Source organism: Rattus norvegicus, chromosome 12, assembly GCF_021556685.1.
Source record: "Rattus norvegicus strain SHRSP/BbbUtx chromosome 12, alternate assembly SHRSP_T2T, whole genome shotgun sequence".
In the NCBI taxonomy this organism is placed as follows: domain Eukaryota; kingdom Metazoa; phylum Chordata; class Mammalia; order Rodentia; family Muridae; genus Rattus; species Rattus norvegicus.
Window position 1 is genome coordinate 48,983,186 of NC_141545.1, and position 19,582 is coordinate 49,002,767.

At 52.5% G+C, this 19,582-nt stretch overlaps 1 protein-coding gene across 2 annotated transcripts in view; it reads left to right on the forward strand.

Moving 5' to 3' along the window:
- Window positions 1-19,582, forward strand: part of Trpv4 (transient receptor potential cation channel, subfamily V, member 4) — a 38,658-nt gene that overhangs the window by 11,340 nt on the left and 7,736 nt on the right. Inside the window, exons 2-10 of one of the 2 annotated variants that reach the window (XM_087579274.1) lie at window positions 2,112-2,533; window positions 8,260-8,432; window positions 11,811-11,963; window positions 12,804-12,944; window positions 14,441-14,739; window positions 15,833-16,012; window positions 18,575-18,733; window positions 18,955-19,047; window positions 19,300-19,373. In XM_087579274.1, coding sequence (XP_087435400.1) covers window positions 2,148-2,533; window positions 8,260-8,432; window positions 11,811-11,963; window positions 12,804-12,944; window positions 14,441-14,739; window positions 15,833-16,012; window positions 18,575-18,733; window positions 18,955-19,047; window positions 19,300-19,373 — 1,658 coding nt within the window. In that variant the 5' untranslated portion in view covers window positions 2,112-2,147. 2 annotated transcript variants of the gene reach the window in all.

The following is a 19,582-nucleotide window of genomic DNA, read 5'->3' on the forward strand; positions in this document are numbered from 1 at the left end:
GCTCTGTGACCCTGATCATCATTTCAGGATTGGCTGAGAGCACATGTGTGTGTGTGTGTGTGTGTGTGTGTGTGTGTGTGTGAGAGAGAGAGAGAGAGAGAGACAGACAGACAGACAGACAGACAGACAATGCAGTAAGCACTCTCTACGCCCAACAATGATGGCTGATTTATTTTGTAATTATTTCAACATGACCAGAGCTAATCATCATTATTGTGGACATGTCAAGGTCATGTGGTATGACCAGGACTAGCTCCCTCCAGGTGTCCTCACTTGGGGTCCCCAGGAACCTGGATGTTGTCCAGTGTTGGGGGAGGAGAAAAGACTTGATGGCAGCTTCCTCGAGGTACTTGCGGTGCCTGGGAGAGGGCCACAGGGCTGCTCTGGCCAGGGGTGTAACAGCCAGCTGTGTTGGTCACACTGAAGGCACATAGCCCACAATTGCCTCTCTAACAGCCAGCTATGTTGGTCACACTGAAGGCACATGGCCCACAATTGACTCTCTCCCGAACTCAGGTCCCCGTGAGATAGGCACAGTGTGTTTGGAAGGATGCTTTTAGTAGCTGGGCCCCGAGCACCCCTCCCCCACCATGCACACACTCTGTTCTACAGAGCAGAGGCCAGAATCACAGGGTCCCATTGGAGTGCAGATAGCAGATGGAGAGGACCTGTGGTCTCAAGAGGGGCCTTGAGTAGCTCTGAGAAGTGCTTCACATACCTGGGAGACCCCCAGGTGTGGCTACCTCAAGGTGAGAAAACCATGGCCCAGGAGGGAGAAATCTGACTAGACTCAGCCTCATTCCTCCTGCTGCAGGTCCGAGGATGCTGTTCTTTCTAGAGCCCATTTTCCGGAGGGGAACACAGAGGCTCTGACCCTTCAGTGTCTCACCCTCAAGCACACTCTCTGTGTAAACAGCAAAGCTGGAATTAGAACTGAAGGCCAAGTGACTCCAAAATCCCTCCCCCCCTCCTTGCTGGCATCAAGAGAGGAGCCACCCCACCCCCCCACCCCCGGCAGGCGCTCCTCCCCATCTGCCCATAAGGGAGGCCCCTTGCCCTGTTCCCACCTGGGCAAACCTTTCCTGGCAGTTTCAAAGCAAACATGGTGGGTATCAGTTTGTTGGTTTTCTTCTTGTGGGGCCTAAGGAGGAGGCACTCACAAACTCCTGCGCCCACTGGCAAGGGAAAAACATTCCAGGACACCCAGGGCCTAGCCGCCCAGGGCCCTGTCCTGCTGGCTCTAGGTGAATGAGCCCTGGGCCTGAAAACCGAAAAATCTTGTCTTCGCACGGCATGCGTCTGTTCCTGGAAACCTCGGTTTCCTCACTTGAGAAATGGGTACAAAGAGCACTGTTGTCTCTGCTCTTCCATCCCGTGGGGACTTAGGATGAATGTGTTCCCTGCCTGGCAGTTAATCTAGGAAAGAGAGAGAGAGCTGAGGGGTAGAGGAGGGTTCTCAGAGCAGGGGACAGTTGGGTACACGGTAGGCAGGAGCCAGTCAGGCTGAGGGGAGAGTGATACTTAGCTCCAACATCAATTTAAATGTCTCTGTTACAGAACCGGAAGCTGGGGAATTACGATGCCGTGGGGACCACCGCCCTGTACGGTGCCATGGCTGCTCAGAACGCCTACTGGTCAAGGGGGCACTTGTAGGCATTCTGGGCACTGCCCTGCGTCTCAGTCATTTTTCCTACGAAGCCTTGTCTCCCCATCTCATAGATGAGAAGACTGAGGCTGGGATGTGCTGACTGGCTCAGTGTCACACTGGCTGTAAAGCAGGGTCAGAGGGGTCAGTATCCTGGCTTAGAGCTGTCTCCCAGACCTTCTCATGCAGCTAGTGTCAGGGTAGCTGGGCCGGAGGCAGACCCATGTCTCCTGGTTCCTGAAAGAGGTCCCTGTTGTGGCTCCTGCCTGGGGCTGGCTGCCGACCACATCTGGGAGTGGCTGTCTCAGCCCCTGTCATTACAACGGCGGCTTTGAAGCAACTGGCAACAGTGCTGTTTGCCCACGTGGGAGGGGGCTTCCTGAAGCCTCAACCCTGGCCAGGCTCCGCCTGACCCCCGCCTTAGTCCCCAGCGTGCTTACCACCCTCCCCCTTTACTTCCCAGCAGGCCGAGAAGTCCAAACAGATCTGCTCAGGGTCCAGTATGGCAGATCCTGGTGATGGCCCCCGTGCAGCGCCTGGGGATGTGGCTGAGCCCCCTGGAGACGAGAGTGGCACTTCTGGTGGGGAGGCCTTCCCCCTCTCTTCCCTGGCCAACCTGTTTGAGGGAGAGGAAGGCTCCTCTTCTCTTTCACCAGTGGATGCTAGCCGCCCTGCTGGCCCCGGGGATGGACGTCCAAACCTGCGTATGAAGTTCCAGGGCGCTTTCCGCAAGGGGGTTCCCAACCCCATTGACCTGCTGGAGTCCACCCTGTATGAGTCCTCAGTAGTGCCTGGGCCCAAGAAAGCGCCCATGGATTCGTTGTTCGACTATGGCACTTACCGGCACCACCCCAGTGACAACAAGAGATGGAGGAGGAAGGTCGTAGAGTGAGTATTCCTGGATGTCTGGTTGGCGGTCTCTCGTATTGACTCCATCACATGTCCATTCACCCATCCTCTATCCACCACCCCGCCCATCCATCATCCACCCATCCATTCATCCATCATCCATTCATCATCCATCATCCATCCATCCATCTTCCATCCATCCATCATCCATCGTCCATCCATCATCCATCCATCCATTCATCCATCATCCATTCATCATCCATCATCTGTCATCCATCCATCCATCATCCATCCATCATCCATCCATCCATCATCCATCCTTCATCCATCCTTCATCCATCCTTCATCCATCATCCATCATCTGTCATCCATCCATCATCCATCCATCATCCATCCATCATCCATCCATCATCCATCCATCCATCATCCATCCATCATCATCCATCCATCATCATCCATCCATCATCATCCATCCATCATCCATCATCCATCATCCATCCATCATCCATCCATCATCCATCATCCATCATCCATCCATCCATCCATCATCCATCCATCATCCATCATCCACCATCCATCATCCATCCATCATCCATCCATCATCCATCATCCATCATCCACCATCCATCATCCATCCATCATCCATAATCCATCCATCATCCATCATCCATCATCCATCATCCATCCATCATCCATCCATCATCCATCCATCATCCATCCATCATCCATCCATCATCCATCATCCATCATCCATCCATCCATCCATCATCCATCCATCATCCATCATCCATCCATCATCCATCATCCATCCATCATCCATCCATCATCCATCATCCATCATCCATCCATCCATCCATCCATCATCCATCATCCACCATCCATCATCCATCCATCATCCATCCATCATCCATCCATCATCCATCATCCATCATCCACCATCCATCATCCATCCATCATCCATCATCCATCCATCATCCATCCATCATCATCCATCCATCATCCATCATCCATCATCCATCCATCATCCATCCATCATCCATCATCCATCCATCCATCCATCCATCATCCATCATCCATCATCCACCATCCATCATCCATCCATCATCCATCCATCATCCATCATCCATCCATCATCCACCATCCATCATCCATCCATCATCCATCCATCATCCATCATCCATCCATCATCCACCATCCATCATCCATCCATCATCCATCCATCATCCATCATCCATCATCCATCCATCATCCATCCATCATCCATCATCCATCATCCATCATCCATCCATCATTCATCCATCATCCATCCATCATCCATCCATCATCCATCATCCATCCATCATCATCCATCCATCCATCCATCATCCATCATCCATCCATCCATTCACACACTATATATCTATCATTATTCATCCATCCTTTCATTCATCCATTATTTATCCATCTATTCACCCACTCATCCATCTACCCTCTATCATCCATTTATCCCTCCATTCATCATTTCCCCATTCATCTGCTTGATTATCTTTCTATGTCTTTGTCACCCACCCTCCAACCATCCATTAGTACACCCATCATCTTTCTACCTCCTGTCTGTCACACACCCATACATCCATCTACCCATTCTTCATCTATCCATCTGTGACCTACCCACATATACGTACATCTATCTACTAATATAACTACCCACCTGTCCACACACACACACACACACACACACACACACACACACACACACACACTTCCAGCTGTCCTGGAACTCGCTCTCTACACCGGGCTGACTTTGAACTCACGGAGGTCCTCCTTCCTCTGCTTCCCACATGCTGGGATTAGAGGCATGTGCCACCTGGCCTTTCACTCACCTTTCCATCCATCAGCCCGTGATCCACCTGTCAATCTGTCTGTCCTCCTGCACAGCCATGTATGCATCCACCTGTCCATGCATGCATCCAGTTTCTACATCTGCATCATCCCAGAGCCCATCCTTCCACGTGTCCGGTCTGCTCATCCGGAACATGCTCGTCTAGATGGCTCCCTGCTTGTTTGTCCCTCTTGTCTTCAACCTGTCCAGTTGTCCATCTGCACAACTTTCTTCCCACCTACCACTTACTTCTCAAAATGTCTGGATAACCTCCAGCCATTTGTCAGTACTGTTCGGAAATCATTCATTACCTCTGTCTGTCTGTCTATCCATCTGTCATTCCATCTGTCTCTCTGTGTCTTTCTGTGTCTCAGTTTCTATCTCTGTCTTTCTTTATCATTCCATCTGTCTCTCTGTGTCTTTCTGTCTCTCTCTGTCTCTCTCTGTCTCTCTGTGTCTCTGTCTCTGTCTCTGTCTCTCTGTCTCTGTCTCTGTCTCTGTCTCTGTCTCTCTCTCTCTCTCTCTCTCTCTCTGTGTCTTTTTTTCTCTGTTTGTTTGAGACAGGACTCAGTATGCAGCTCAGACTGACCTTAACTTGTGATCCTCCTGTCTCAGCATCCTGAGAGCTGGGTGTGTGACATCACTCTGTGCTCATCCACACTTGATAGCTACCTGCTTCCTTTCCCCTCCTCCTCTGTTCCCTTTTGTAGTCTCAGGTCCACCCACCCAGCTCCATTTTCCTGGCCACAGATGGTCCACTCACTCATGGGCTCATCTCTCCACTCACTTCCCGTCAGGAAGCCTCAGGTGTTCCCTTTCTCTCCCGTGAAGGAGGCCTGACTGGAAGGTAGAAGAGTGGAGAAACCTCCATGGGTAATGGTCCAGCCCCCTCAGGATGTAGTCTCCACCAGCCAGTCACAGACAAGGGCCTGTCTTCTCCATGGGCTCTGCTAAGCACAGTGTCACAGTCTGTCGTGTAGGAGCCCTCTTCCTCTGACCTCTGGCAGTAGGACTTTGCAGACATTTCCCCATGCCCTTCTGCCGTGAGCCGTTTCTGATCTGGTTGAATAGGTGCCTATATCCTTCCTGGGTCCCTTCTGCGGTCTTTAATATGTCCTGAAAAGACTCAGATTTGGACATCAGTCCTTTTCCTTCCTATAAACCCCTCAGGGCTTCCACGTGTGTTCTAGAGTACCACCCTGAAGTCTGGAGATGCCCGAAGCCATGGCGTCTTCTCCTAGGCCCTTGCTGACCAAAGACTGGCTTCCAGTCAGAGTGCCGCAGCCAGGAGCTGGCTCTTCAGTATCCACGGGTTCATTGGGTTTGACGGCTACAAGGAACAGCTCCCCAAGGTGGAGTTGACTGACCCCAAGGATCTTGCAGTGAGCCAGGCCCAATTCAGCTCCTAACTCAGAAGCTCCTTCAGTTTTGGGGTGGGCAGGGCAATGACAGGCAAAGAACCATGATTCTAGATGGGGAGGTGCTAATGCCTTAGGACAGGGGATAGGGGACAGGGGAGGTGGTTCTGGAAGATTTCTCGGGAAGGTGGCCCCGAGGCAGGACAACCACATGGTTAGGGGGCATCCTAGGCCAAGGGGAGACATGTGAGCGAGAGAGTGACTCATCAGGACCAAGGTGGCGTAGTCTACCGCATGTTATGGGCTTTGTCCAGTAAGTGTTCGGATGGGGAAACTGAGGCCCAGAGCAACAGGGAACAACTCCCCCCCTCACCACTGTGTGCTACCTCCCTTAAGCCTTCCTGAGGTTTCACCCTAGCCTGGTTGCTGGAGAAACTAGAAAAAACTTGGAGAACCAGGGCAAAGTTTGAGGCCCCTAAGATTTTCAGTAGCATCCAGTGGTATTGGGCGGGAACCGGGTTTTTTTTTTTTTTTTTTTTTTTTTTTTGTTCTTTTTTTCGGAGCTGGGGACCGAACCCAGGGCCTTGTGCTTCCTAGGCAAGCGCTCTACCACTGAGCTAAATCCCCAAACCCCCCGGGTTCTTTTTTATATAGAGGGTCAGAGGTTCAGGAATGCTGGTTGGAGGATACTCCAGCTCTTGCTGTGTGGAGTATTCTGTGGCTAGCATCCCATGGCCAGCATCTCTTTCCCATGATCCCTTTTGGCCCTGAGCAGAGGAAGGAAGGAGAGAGACAGCCTGACCCAAGCCTCCCACTTTGTGTCCTATGTAGCTGTAGCTGCTGTCTTCCTTTTCTTCTTCTCTATTCTCCCTTCCAGGCCCTCCGCTCCAACCCCCAAATCCAACCCCATCCCTCTCCCTCTATTCACTTAAGTTCTGACGTATTCCATCTGTCCCAGCCTGGGCTGGATGGGCACATGACAGAGAAACGATCTCTGTCCTCGTGGTGTCCAGGCTAGCTCTTTCTCTCCAGTGCCCAGTGTTTGCTGAATGACTATGCAAGTGTCTCTTTTGTCTTCCTCAGCCCTCTCTGGGTCCTGTCGTTCTATCCTGTTCTGTGACTCAGCACCTCTCCCATGCATGTGCAGGCTTCAGACACGTGGCTCTCAGGATTGATGATGACTTTGGCTAACATGTATTGCATGTTTGTGTGTAGTGGGCTCTGGGCTAATTCCCCGCTTTTATGGCCTCTTCTGTCCCAAACACTGTTGAATGATGAAATTAGCGAGCAAGTGAATGATTCTCTTGTAGTTTATGTTCTTCCCCCTGCTTTTTGTCAGGCGTTTTCTGCCTCAGTGCTGAGGAAGGGCCAGACGGTAAGCTCAGGCTGGCAGAGTACTGGCTGGCATGCTCGAAGTCCCGGCTTCAGTGCCCATCCTTGCATAAGCCAGGCATAGTGGCACACTCAGGAGTCCAAGGCAGGAGACTAGAGATCAGTTTGGGCTGTGTGTGCCTTACAAAGCCAGCCTGGGTGACATAAGACCCCGTCTGTCACACACAAAGGTGTTCAGTGTTCAGTAAATGTCAGGTGAATGGATGGGGAAGGTGAGTGGTCAGGTGAGAGGGATGGATGGATGGATGGATGGATGGATGGGTGGATGGATGGGTGGGTGGATGGATGGGTGGATGATTGATGGATGGTTTGATGGATTGTTGGGTGGGTGGATGGATAGAGGGATGGATGGGTGGGTGGATGGATGGGTGAGTAGATGGATGGATGGATGGATGGGTGGATGGATGGATGGATGGATGGATGGGTGGATGGATGGATGGGTGGATGGATAGATGGGTGGATGGATGGATGGATGGGTGGGTGGGTGGATGGATGGATGGGTGGATGGATAGATGGGTGGATGGATGGATGGATGGGTGGGTGGATGGATGGGTGGATGGATGGATGGGTGGGTGGATGGGTGGGTGGATGGGTGGATGATTGATGGATGGGTTGATGGATTGTTGGGTGGGTGGGTGAATGGATTGATGGGTGGGTGGATGGATAGAGGGATGGATGGGTGAGTAGATGGATGGATGGGTGGATGGATGGATGGATGGGTGGATGGATGGATGGATGGATGGATGGATGGATGGATAGGTGGATGGGTGGATGGATGGGTGGGTGGATGGGTGGGTGGATGGATGGGTGGATGATTGATGGATGGGTTGATGGATTGTTGGGTGGGTGGATGGATAGAGGGATGGATGGATGGGTGGATGGATGGGTGAGTAGATGGATGGATGGATGGATGAGTGGTTAGATAGAGGGAGGGGAGATGGGTGGGCTGGAGGATGGGCAGGCTTGCATGCTGTCCCTCTGTTTTTCTGCCCAACACACAGTAGGCTGGCTTACCCTTCCTGGGTAAAACATTCCATAGCATTCTTTAGTTTGGTCCCTCAGGTTTCAGTTCTCCCAACCTCTGACTCCCTTAGGTCAGGGAGGAGGGCAGGGCAGGCAGAGGCTAAGCTTCTGGTGTCCTTTTTCCTCTCTAGGAAGCAGCCACAGAGCCCCAAAGCTCCCGCCCCCCAACCACCCCCCATCCTCAAAGTCTTCAACCGGCCCATCCTCTTTGACATCGTGTCCCGGGGCTCCACTGCCGACCTGGACGGACTGCTCTCCTACTTGCTGACCCACAAGAAGCGCCTGACTGATGAGGAGTTCCGGGGTGAGCCTCCCTGGTGGGCAGGGGGAGGGTCTGCCCTACTTTAGTAATTCTCTTCCCCTTCTGGGTGTCTCTCTGGGCCAAACACACCAGAAGAGCACTGGGTAGAGTCTGGAGTCCCCCAACCGTTACATGACGGAACGTCTCCAGGTCTTGACTTCCTACAGAATTCATCCACGCAGTAGTTAACATGAAAGTCCAGTCACAGGGGCCCTAACACACTTCTACACTTAACCTCGGACGTGTGTCTTCCCCATGATATGACAGACTGTGCCCTAAAGTGCTAACCACAGGCAGCCAGAATCCCTGCCCCCACCACCCCCCCCCGTTGGGTAGCAGGGCAGTAGGTTGGGGTAGCTGGAAGGTGGCAGGATAGAAGGTTGGGGCATTCCTATCTGTGCTTCTAGAAATCTGCCTCATCCTCACCAGACCCCTCCCTGCCCCACTCCCTCAGCCACCACCCACAACATTCCCTTTGCAGGGCCCGTTTAGTTTATTAACCTTCAGTGGACTCCAGATTTTTTTTTTCTTTTTTCTTTTTTTCAGAGCTGGGGACCGAACCCAGGGCCTTGTGGTTGCTAGGCAAGCGCTCTACCACTGAGCTAAACCCCCAACCCCGTGGACTCCAGATTTTTGTGAGTTGCCCTGTTTTAGCCTGTGAACCCTTTCTCCAAGCCAGCTGCCACCACGAGCTGGCACCAGGTCAGAGGTGACTGGCCAGAGGACTTCACAAGTCATTGCTAATAGCCCAGGTGTAGTTTCTGCTGCAAAGCAGTGGCCATTTTGGAAAGCCTGGCCTGGTGTAAACTCCTGATGCCAACAAAGGTTTCAGGCCTCCCTTGCTGAGAACTGTTTCCGGTCTTGGGCTGGATTTTGCTTTCATGGGTTCACAGTCTACAACAGGGCCCCCAAATTGTACTAGCTACGGGCTCCGCAAAACCTGGATCATCCCCTGCACGTTTCTCTGGCTGGAGGCTAATGAACTCATCTGGTTTTTAGGGGTATCTGGAATCTCCCTCCCAGGAACCCCTCCAACACCTCCACGGGGTAGTTAGCTCACACCTCTGTCAATGGGCCATTTTGAGCCGTCTCCAGCAGGCTCCATAGCCAGAGACAGGTCGCCACCTGGTGGTCAGCTGAGGAACTGCTTCCCCGTGTTCCAGCTGTGACTTGGGGGTGCATCTGCGCAGTCCCCAGGGGCTCTGGCCGGCATTCAGGACAGCCCCCACCTGATGCCTTTGGGAAGGTGTAACCACTGATGGATTCCATAAACAGCTGGATGGTGTTAGCCTGGGCTAGCTGCCCAGGAGATGGGAGAAGGGCTGGGGATCAGGCTGGACCAGGCTTCAAGCCCTCCCTGCGTCTGGGGAGATGGCTTTCACTCCCTTCCACAGGGCTCATCGGTGCCTGGGGTCCTGCGAATCACCATATTGGTTGGTTCATCGATGTCCCCTTGATTGCTGTTGAAGGAGAGATGATGCCAAGACTCCAACCCTGACGAGCCAGCCTGCAAAGCCCACCCTTACCCCATGCCCATGGCTCCTACCTTGGCTCTGTTTCCCAGGCCTGATTGCTGGCGGTGGTGGGATATTGCTTTTTTACTGTTTCTTTGGAAATCAAAACTAGTCCCTGTAGCCAAACACATTGTAGTGAGGGAAAAGAACTTTGAAGAGGGTGTTGGTGAGCGTTGGGGAGAGGTGATGGGCACATGGCAGACTCAGGCTGTGAAAGATGCTGGACAGTAACGGAAAAGGTTCGCACTTATGTGTCTGTGGGATCCTCAACCTCTTTATATTCAACCTAGGCTTTAGAGAGCATTGTGGCCCTTTTTTTTTTTAAGATTTATTTATTTTATGCACATGTGTTCACTGTAGCTGTCTTCAGACACACCAGAAGAAGGTTTTGGATCTGGATCCCATTACAGATGGTTGTGAGCCACCATGTGGTTGCTGGGATTTGAACTCAGGACCTCTGGACGAGCACTCAGTGCCCTCAACCACTGAGCCATCTCTCCAGCCCCATTGTGGCCCTTTACACCCCTCTAATGACACTAGTAGATACCTCGCGGGTAAATGCCACAGGCTTCCCATGGGTAGACAGGTGCTGTCTGACATGTCTTGCTTTTAGAGTTGCTAAAGACTCTCACAAGCTCGGTGATTAAAGTACACGCTGTGCAAGCAGAAGGACCTGGGTTCAAATCCTAGCATCCACAGAAAAAGCCAGGCAAGGTGGCACATGTTGGAATCCCAGCTCTTGAGGAGGTGGGGAGCAGCACATAGACCCCCAGAGCCTCCCTGAGCCAGGGAGCTGCAGACCCAGGGAGAGACCCTGTCTGGAAAGTACGGTAGAGAGGGATGAGGCAGCCCCCAGTGCTGACCTGAGATCTCCACGGAGACACAAACGTGTACACATAGGACGTACAGAGGGAGGGAGACAGGCTCTGACAGGTCCTGTCGTTAAGATGTGCTGTACGAGACAGGCAGTGGTGGCTCACACCTTTAATCCTGGCACTCGGGAGGCAGAGGCAGGCTGATCTCTGAATTCAAGGTCAGCCTGGTCTGCAGAGTGAGTTCCGGGACAGCCTGGGCTATATAGTAAGACTCTGTCTCAAAATAAACAACAGCAACAACAAAAAATCAACAAGCTGTATGGTTGACTTTTTAAACACACACACACACACATACACACGCGCGCGCGCGCACACACACACAAAGCACACCTCTCTGTTTCCCAGCCTGGTTGGTTTTTAGCTCTCTGTTCCCATCTACTCAGATCTCAAAGCCCTTTAAAAAAAATTCCTTCTATGAACTGGGGAGACGGCTCAGTGGTTACAGCACTGGTTGCTCTTGCAGTGGACCTGAACTCAGTCCCCAGAACCCACGTGGTGGCCGACAGCCATGTGTAACTTCAGTTTCAGGGGATCCAATACCTGCATACAACCTCCATGGGCAGTGACTATACATGGTGTATAATACGTGCATGCCATGTGCCCACACACATAAATAAAATAGACATTTTAAACTTCCCTCAAGTGCAGGGTGGAACAACTCTGTAACCCCGGCATTCTGGGAGCCAAGGCAAGAAGATTGAGAGTTCAAGACCAGCCTGGGCTTCATAATGAGATGCTGTGTAACAGAGAAATCTCCCCAACTATGATTAAGTCCATGCCGGTCTATAGGCTGTAGCTTTCTATATGTAAAAGCGAATCTATTGCTGTAAGTTCACGGACACCGTGAGAGACAGAGGGAGCTGTGTCCCCACCGAGCAGGCAGAAGACATCTCAGGCAGGTGCGGCAGCCCGGCCTGGGCTCCTGTTCTTGTCCCAAATTCACAGCTAGGTTCTGAGCTCTCTCTCTCTCTCTCCCTTCCCCTTTCTGTCAGAACCGTCCACAGGGAAGACCTGCCTGCCCAAGGCACTTCTGAACTTAAGCAATGGCCGAAACGACACCATCCCAGTGTTGCTGGACATTGCGGAACGCACGGGCAACATGCGGGAGTTCATCAACTCGCCCTTCAGAGACATCTACTACCGAGGTAGGTCTGGCGTGAAGTGCAGATGTGCTGTGACTGGAGGGGTGAGTGAAGGAAGGGAGGAAGGAAAGAACGAGGGAAGGAAGGAAAAAAGGAAAGTGCGGCATCCACCTTTCACACTTTGCTATTCTGAACTTCAGAATGGGAGATTCCGAGCCTTCGAGATGCGACACCCATTGCTATCTGGTATCCCCCCCCCCTCCCCGAGAGCTAGAAAACTGAAGCCTAGAGGCGGTGTGGGTGGACCCTTAGGCCCCTTGAGGCTCTGCCGAGCATGGTGTTGCGTCTTCAATTCTGGGAGGTAGACGTGTCGTGTGCACCAGCTCTGTGCTCCTGCATTCAGAGAGTCTCTGAAACAAGGCCTAAGTCTGCAAAATACCGACATTCGTAGTCTGTGAAGTTCTAGGCTGTGTTGGAGTGGTTTAACCATGACGCCTAGCACCACTCTGGTCTCCAAGGGTTGATTTGGCTGACCCGGTTGGCCATGGACTCAAATCCGTGGCCTGCAAGAAGCTTGCGCTTCTCCTGACTTAGGAGAGTCCTCAAAGCCTACATATCATACGGCGAGCAGTCCAAAGTCTGAGGTCAGGAGGCTTCTGTGCCCCCCGGGATTAAAGATTGTGTGTCTAATTTTTGCCCTTGGAACCTACAAGTCGTTCACCCCGTGAGCTTAAAAGTCCGCTCCTGGCTCTGCCTGTCGTGCACCCCAAATCCCACGTCAACCCTACACACCGCCTTCTGGCGATTGCAGGACAAGCCTTGGCCTTGAGGTCCTTAGGCCCACTTTGCACATCTGGTAGCAGACCCGGACCCCTCAGCAAGCCTGGCTACCTTCTTCCCCAGGGCAGACGGCACTGCACATCGCCATTGAACGGCGCTGCAAGCATTACGTGGAGCTCCTGGTGGCCCAGGGAGCCGATGTGCACGCGCAGGCCCGAGGGCGGTTCTTCCAGCCCAAGGATGAGGGTGGCTACTTCTACTTTGGTGAGTAGGCGGATGGGGGTGGAGACAAGGGAGAGGCGGTGCCTGTTGTGGTAAATATTTGAAAAAGGGTAACCTTTTATCCCCGTGCCAGCGCTGGCACCTTGGGGCCACATGGCACTACGGGCTATCATCTTTATCCAGCGTGTGGTGCGGTCTTTATCCAGCTGCCCCCCTGGTACTCGCTAACCTGAGCGGTGGTTCCCTGGCGTTAGTTCCGGCACCATAGGGCCATGTAGGACTAACAGTAATTCATCTCAGTGGCTCCACGCTGCCCCCAAGTACTCTCTGGCCCAGGCGGTCCACAAGCCATTCCCATGCTGGTTTCTAGAGTTAGTTCTGTCACCGGAGGGCCATATGGAACTAACCTAAAGTCAGGGCTCTAGAAGTCCAGCAGTGGCTGGCCTATCGCGGCTCCCTGCCACGGACTCTGCCCACACTCCCAGCAACCACTCCCTGGTAGTTAAGGTATAAACTCCCAACCACCCAGTAAAACCAAGACTCAGTAAGCTGTAATTTAACAATCAGATTTGTATGTTAAAATTTCAATCCACAATACATCCACACAGTAAACTCATGACCAATTGATAAGGATATAAGCAGCCCACCTAGATAAGATAAACTGACCTGTAGAAGTCCATCCCTTAAAAAATATACATAATACCTAGGGCCATTCAAGACCACCCGGATCTGGGTCGCCCTCCATCAACATCTTGATTCTCCCCCTTTCCCTTTTCTCTTGTCTTACAAAAACTTTGTCCCTGCCTTACTTTTTTTTTTTTTTTACTGTCCAATCATGGTCTTGACCTAACTTGTGCCAGCCCTCACCTGCATATAGACATCTACCTACAGTGTCTGCAGCCCTGGTGACTCTGCATACCCAGAGCCGGGTGCCACGGGTCCTGATTCACAGGTCCCTATAGCATGGGTCCCCATTGTCCCACTTGCTGAGGCCATGCCTTGGAGCCGGAGCTCTGGATAAAGTTCAGAAGGGATCTGGGTGCAGATCCTCATCTTGCTTCATCCTGGTCACATGACTGACTACATGAACCTCAGTTTCCCCATCTGTAGCTGGAGGTCGGGAGAGCTCTGGGGACTTTTATGGGGTATCAGCTCCTAGCACCCCACTATGCAAGTGTTCTTTGGTCCAACTAACACTGTACGAGGGCCGGGACCTCACAGTCCAAACTACCACCATGTTGCCATAATTGGACCCATAAAATATTCTGAATGTCAGTCCTGCTAACACCACACTTGACATGGGACTCAGAGCCCAAGTCCCACAGAGTCCTGCCACCAGGACTTCAGACCCACAGCTTCCTGGTTGCATGGGCCATGTCCCTAAATAGCCACCCACCCACCCCCACCTCTCCAGCAGTCACCATGAGCTGCCCCAAGCCCTGTCCACAGTTATGTGGAGTGGGTGGTGGCATCTGTCCCCATCCCGTCAAAGTCCCACCTTGGTCCCCTTCATTGACCCTCTGTTTCTCTGGCCCCAGGGGAGCTGCCCTTGTCCTTGGCAGCCTGCACCAACCAGCCGCACATCGTCAACTACCTGACAGAGAACCCTCACAAGAAAGCCGATATGAGGCGACAGGACTCCAGAGGCAACACGGTGCTCCACGCGCTGGTGGCCATCGCTGACAACACCCGAGAGAACACCAAGTTTGTCACCAAGATGTATGACCTGTTGCTTCTCAAGTGCTCCCGCCTCTTCCCAGACAGCAACCTGGAGACTGTGCTTAACAATGACGGTCTTTCGCCCCTCATGATGGCTGCCAAGACTGGCAAGATCGGGGTGAGTGGGCCCAGATGCCCCGGGAGCTACCGCTGACATTCATCGCCCCCTGCTCCCCTAACCCATCCCTGCAAGCCCTCGAGGGAGCAAGCATCATAACTCCAGAACTTGCTATACCCCCCTAGCAACAAGCCAGGACCCTCAGCTTTATCTAGAACCACATACGTCATCCCCACTGGTGCTTCCTACCCTACCTCCATCAGTCAGGATGAGTCATTGAGGTAAACTAAGTCCCACGGCCCCTGGCCAGCTGACTCCCCACACTGGACCTGCTTCTCTCTGGCTCTCATGACAGCCTGGAGGAGGACTCCCAGCCCTGGCACTGGATACTGTGTGTTGTGGGACACCCTGGCCTTGATCTACTAGCTGCCAGTAGCACCCTGTGACATGATGTATTGTGACAACCAGATGTCTCTTCAGACGTTGCTGGGCTGACCCATGGGAGGCACCGCTGCCCTGAGAATCAGGCCAGAGTAGCCTGCAGTTAGGAACAGGGCTGTGTGTGGTTTTCAGTGCTTCCTAGTGTGTGTGGGGGAGGGAGGCCCAGGCCCCGCCCCTCTGTGCCTCAGTTTCCTTGTGTGGTGGAGCACTGCTGTGACCGTTTAAGGAGGGGAGCCACGTATGGCTCTTAATGAAGAGCTGGGGGTATGGTGGATGTTTAGGAAGCAGTGTGGGACTGACCACAGTGGAGCAGAATCCTAGAACCCCAGCTCAGTGGTCAGCCTGTGACCCCTGTGACTCAGGAGGCTGAGGCAGGAGAATCAAAAGTTCATGACAGGCAGCAGCGACAGAGCAAGTTCAAGGCCAACTTGGGTAACTTAAGGGGCGGGGTCTCAGTAGAAGTGTAGCATGTTCCAGGCCTTGGGTTCTATCCCAGCACTGAAAGTCTGTCTGTCTGTCTGTCTGTCTGCCTTTCTACCTGTCTGTCAGGCATCCATTTATCAACCTTTCTATCATGTTTATCATTTATGTCTACGGATCATGTCTACTATGTATTTATCTGTCTGTCTGTCTGTCAGTCAGTCACATGTCAATCTTCCACATATGTTCTACCAAGCGTCTGTCTGTCTGTGAGCAAACGTCCCCTCTGCAGGTCTTTCAGCACATCATCCGACGGGAGGTGACAGATGAGGACACACGGCACCTGTCTCGCAAGTTCAAGGACTGGGCCTACGGGCCTGTGTATTCTTCTCTCTACGACCTCTCCTCCCTGGATACGTGCGGGGAGGAAGTGTCCGTGCTGGAGATCCTGGTTTACAACAGCAAGATCGAGGTGGGTACTGGGGTGGGGAGGGAGGGTGGCTGTGGCCGAGTCAGACCAGGACCATAGGGCTGTGGGCTCTGTGACCCAGAGTGGGTGATCATTGTTGACTAAGCATTCAGGACAGTCTCCAGCAGCTAGGGTCTGTGGAGGGTGGGCTTCGGGACAGGTTGGGGATCGTGGCTCTGTCATATATTTACTGTGTGACCCAGGGCGAGTGGCGTAACCTCTCTGAGTCAGCTTTCTCATTTGTAATGTGGGGAGGACGATGTATACCGCCTGGGGTTGTTGGGGGACCAGATGAGCCAGTTTTAGAAAACCCTCATGCAGAAACAGTTCTGTCAGCTGTTGTCACACACGGTTGTAAGCCCTGTTCAAGCCTTAGCAGGCTTTTGCAAATATCGGTTGGCGTCAGGAAATGCTCTCCCTGTGCCTAGGCGTGTAAGTAAATGCTCAGGTATTTAGCGTGTCATTCTTCTGTTGTCAGTCCCTTAACTCTGAGGAACATACACAGTAGCCCCTTTGTGCTCATGTCATGGGACTCCCAGCCATTAGACCGACAGTATGCTGGACCTGTCGGGGGAGGGGTAAGGGTGGGCAGTCTGCCTCCCAGCCCTGCCTGTGGTGACTCTGACATCGAGTGCCTCATCCCTCATCCCTGAGATGAGAATCTATCGTCGTATAGATCCAGGTTTGCAGATGTAGCATCTCTGATGCAAACCGATCCACCTCCAGGGCCTACCAGGAGAACTGTGTAGAACACCATTGTGCAGCGCTTGATTATTGATGTCTGGCTGTGTGAGGAATACACCAACTCTGTATTGTTGTTGAGCTAAATATCCCAAACCCGTTCCTTGATTTGATGTCCTGAAGGTGGAACCAAGATTTATACTTTCAGTTAGACCAGAATTTGGGGAACATGAGAAGGGGAGAATTCATTTTTTGTGGTGCTGTGGATCCAAGCCAGTACCCTGTGCTTGCTTGCTAGGCGAGTGATCTGCCGCTGTGATACACCCCCAACCCCTTGCGTTTTGTTTTGAGACAAGATCTCACTGTATAGCCTCCATATGTCTCACTGTGTTCCTGGCTGGCCTTGATCTTGCTCTGTAGACCATGCTGGCTTCAAACCCAGAGATCCGCCTGCCTCTGCCTTCCCAGTGCTTGGATTAAAGGAATGAGCCACCATGCCTGGTGTTCCCCTACCCTCTGTTAACTTTCACTTTCTGTGTGTGGGCGTTTCGTGTGCAGGTATGTCTATGTACTGCATTCATGCCTGGAGCCTGGAGAGGCCAGAAGAGAGCATCCTCTGGAACTGGAGTTATAGATAGTTGAGAGCTGTCATGTGGGTGCTGGCGAGGGAACCTGGGTCCTCTGTGAGAGCAGCAAGTGCAGAACCATCTCTCTAGGCCATTTTTCCCAAAGATTTATTTATTTATTTATTTATTTATTTATTTATTTATTTATTTAATACACTGTTGCTGTCTTCAGAAACACCAGAAGGCGGCATCAGATCCCATTACAGATGGTTGTGAGCCACCATGTGGTTGCTGGGATTTGAACTCAGGACCTCTGGAAGAACAGTCAGTGCTCTTAACCACTGAGCCATCTCTCCAGCCCCTCTAAACAGCCCCCATGTTTTTAAAAAATATAATTCTTGACTTTTTTTTTGGTTCTTTTTTTCGGAGCTGGGGACCGAACCCAGGGCCTTGCGCTTCCTAGGTAAGCGCTCTACCACTGAGCTAAATCCCCAGCCCCAATTCTTGACTTTTATGTTTATGATTTGCTTATATGGGTGTGCGTGTGACATATGTGCAGTACCCATGGAGGCCAGAAGAGGGCATTGGATCCCCTGGATCTGGAGTTCAAGATGGTTGTGAGCCACCTTGTGGATACTGGAACCAGTCCGGGTTCCCTGCTAGGCAGCTAGTACTCCCAGCCCAGTGCTCCCAGCGACTGAGCTTGCTCTTCAGTCCTGCAGCTTTTTTTTTTTTTTTTTTTTTTTGAGTCTTTTGCTTTGTAGTTCATGAGCTTATGACCCCCCTGCCTCAGTCTTATCATTACCAGTGGTTGACACCAGGCCTGGCTACAATAGACGTTCTTGTTGTTAGTGTGTGGGTGTGTAAACACCGCGTGTGGCACAGTGTACATATGGAGGCTAGACGGCAATTTTGTGAGGTCTGTTCTCTCCTTCCACCTTTACATGGGTTTCGAGGACTGAACTCAGGTCCCCAGGTTTGCACGGCAAGCGCCTTTACCTGCTGAGCCATCTTGGCAGCCTAGAGTAGATGTTCTTTAAAGAATTTTCTGGTTCTGTGGTACTACTGAATAGTAAGGAAGGATTGGTTGAGGTGGAATTGTGCCGTCTTGAGCGCTAAGCTCCTGGCGGATCGCCGGAGAATGGCTCAGGAGGCGGGGTCTGGCTGGAGAATGGCTTAGGAGGTGGGGCCTCGCTGGAGGAAGGCTCAGGAGGTGGGGCCTCGCTGGAGAATGGTTTAGGAGGCGGGGCTGTGCTGCAGTGAACCTGCCTAGATCCCTAGTATGGGGCAGGTCGTCTTGACCCCCTGTCTCTCCCAGAACCGCCATGAGATGCTGGCTGTGGAGCCCATTAACGAACTGCTGAGGGACAAGTGGCGTAAGTTCGGGGCCGTGTCCTTCTACATCAACGTTGTCTCCTATCTGTGTGCCATGGTCATCTTCACCCTCACAGCCTACTATCAGCCACTGGAGGGCACGGTGAGTGCTCGCTGGGGAGACGGGCATGGGAGCAGCCTCTGTGGCAGGGGAGTGAAGACAGCTTGGGGTGGGGAGGAAGATACCCCAGCACCCTGATGGCTGGGAGGAGGAGACTCTGGGGGAGACAGGAGAGGAAGTTGCTGAGGACACAGATGTTTGGGGCAGCGAGGAACTGGTGTTGAGGGCAGGTGAAGACCTGCTGCATCTGCTCCCCCCCTCAGCCACCCTACCCTTACCGTACCACGGTGGACTACCTGAGGCTGGCTGGTGAGGTCATCACGCTCCTCACAGGAGTCCTGTTCTTCTTTACCAGTGTGAGTGCTTGGCCCCAGAGCCAGCTGCCTGCCAAGTTCCCCTTCCTCCTTCTCCTCTTTTCCTCCCTCCTCCTGTTCTCCCTCTTCTACCTTCCCCTCCTTCTTCCTCCTCTCCCTCCCCTCCCCTCCCCCTCCTACTCCAGTCTGGCTTCTATTCTCTCCCTCACTCTGTTCCCTTCCCTTCTGTCCCTTCCCCGTCCTCCCCCAACTCCTCCTGGCTCCATATTCCTCTCACCATCTCTTCTCTTCCAGATCAAAGACTTGTTCATGAAGAAATGCCCTGGAGTGAATTCTCTCTTCGTCGATGGCTCCTTCCAGTTGCTCTAGTGAGTAGAAGTCTCGGGGCAAACACTTCTGGGTGAAGGTGGTCATCCAGGTAGTGGGGAGAGCAGATAGGGACGCTATCAGGAATTAATTCATCCAAGTGGGCAGTCATAATCAAACAACTGGGCAAGGTCAAGGTTGATCCATACCATGGAGAGAAAGAATTTTGACCTCTTAACGCTGGTGATTGAATGCTAGTGTCTGCTTGTGA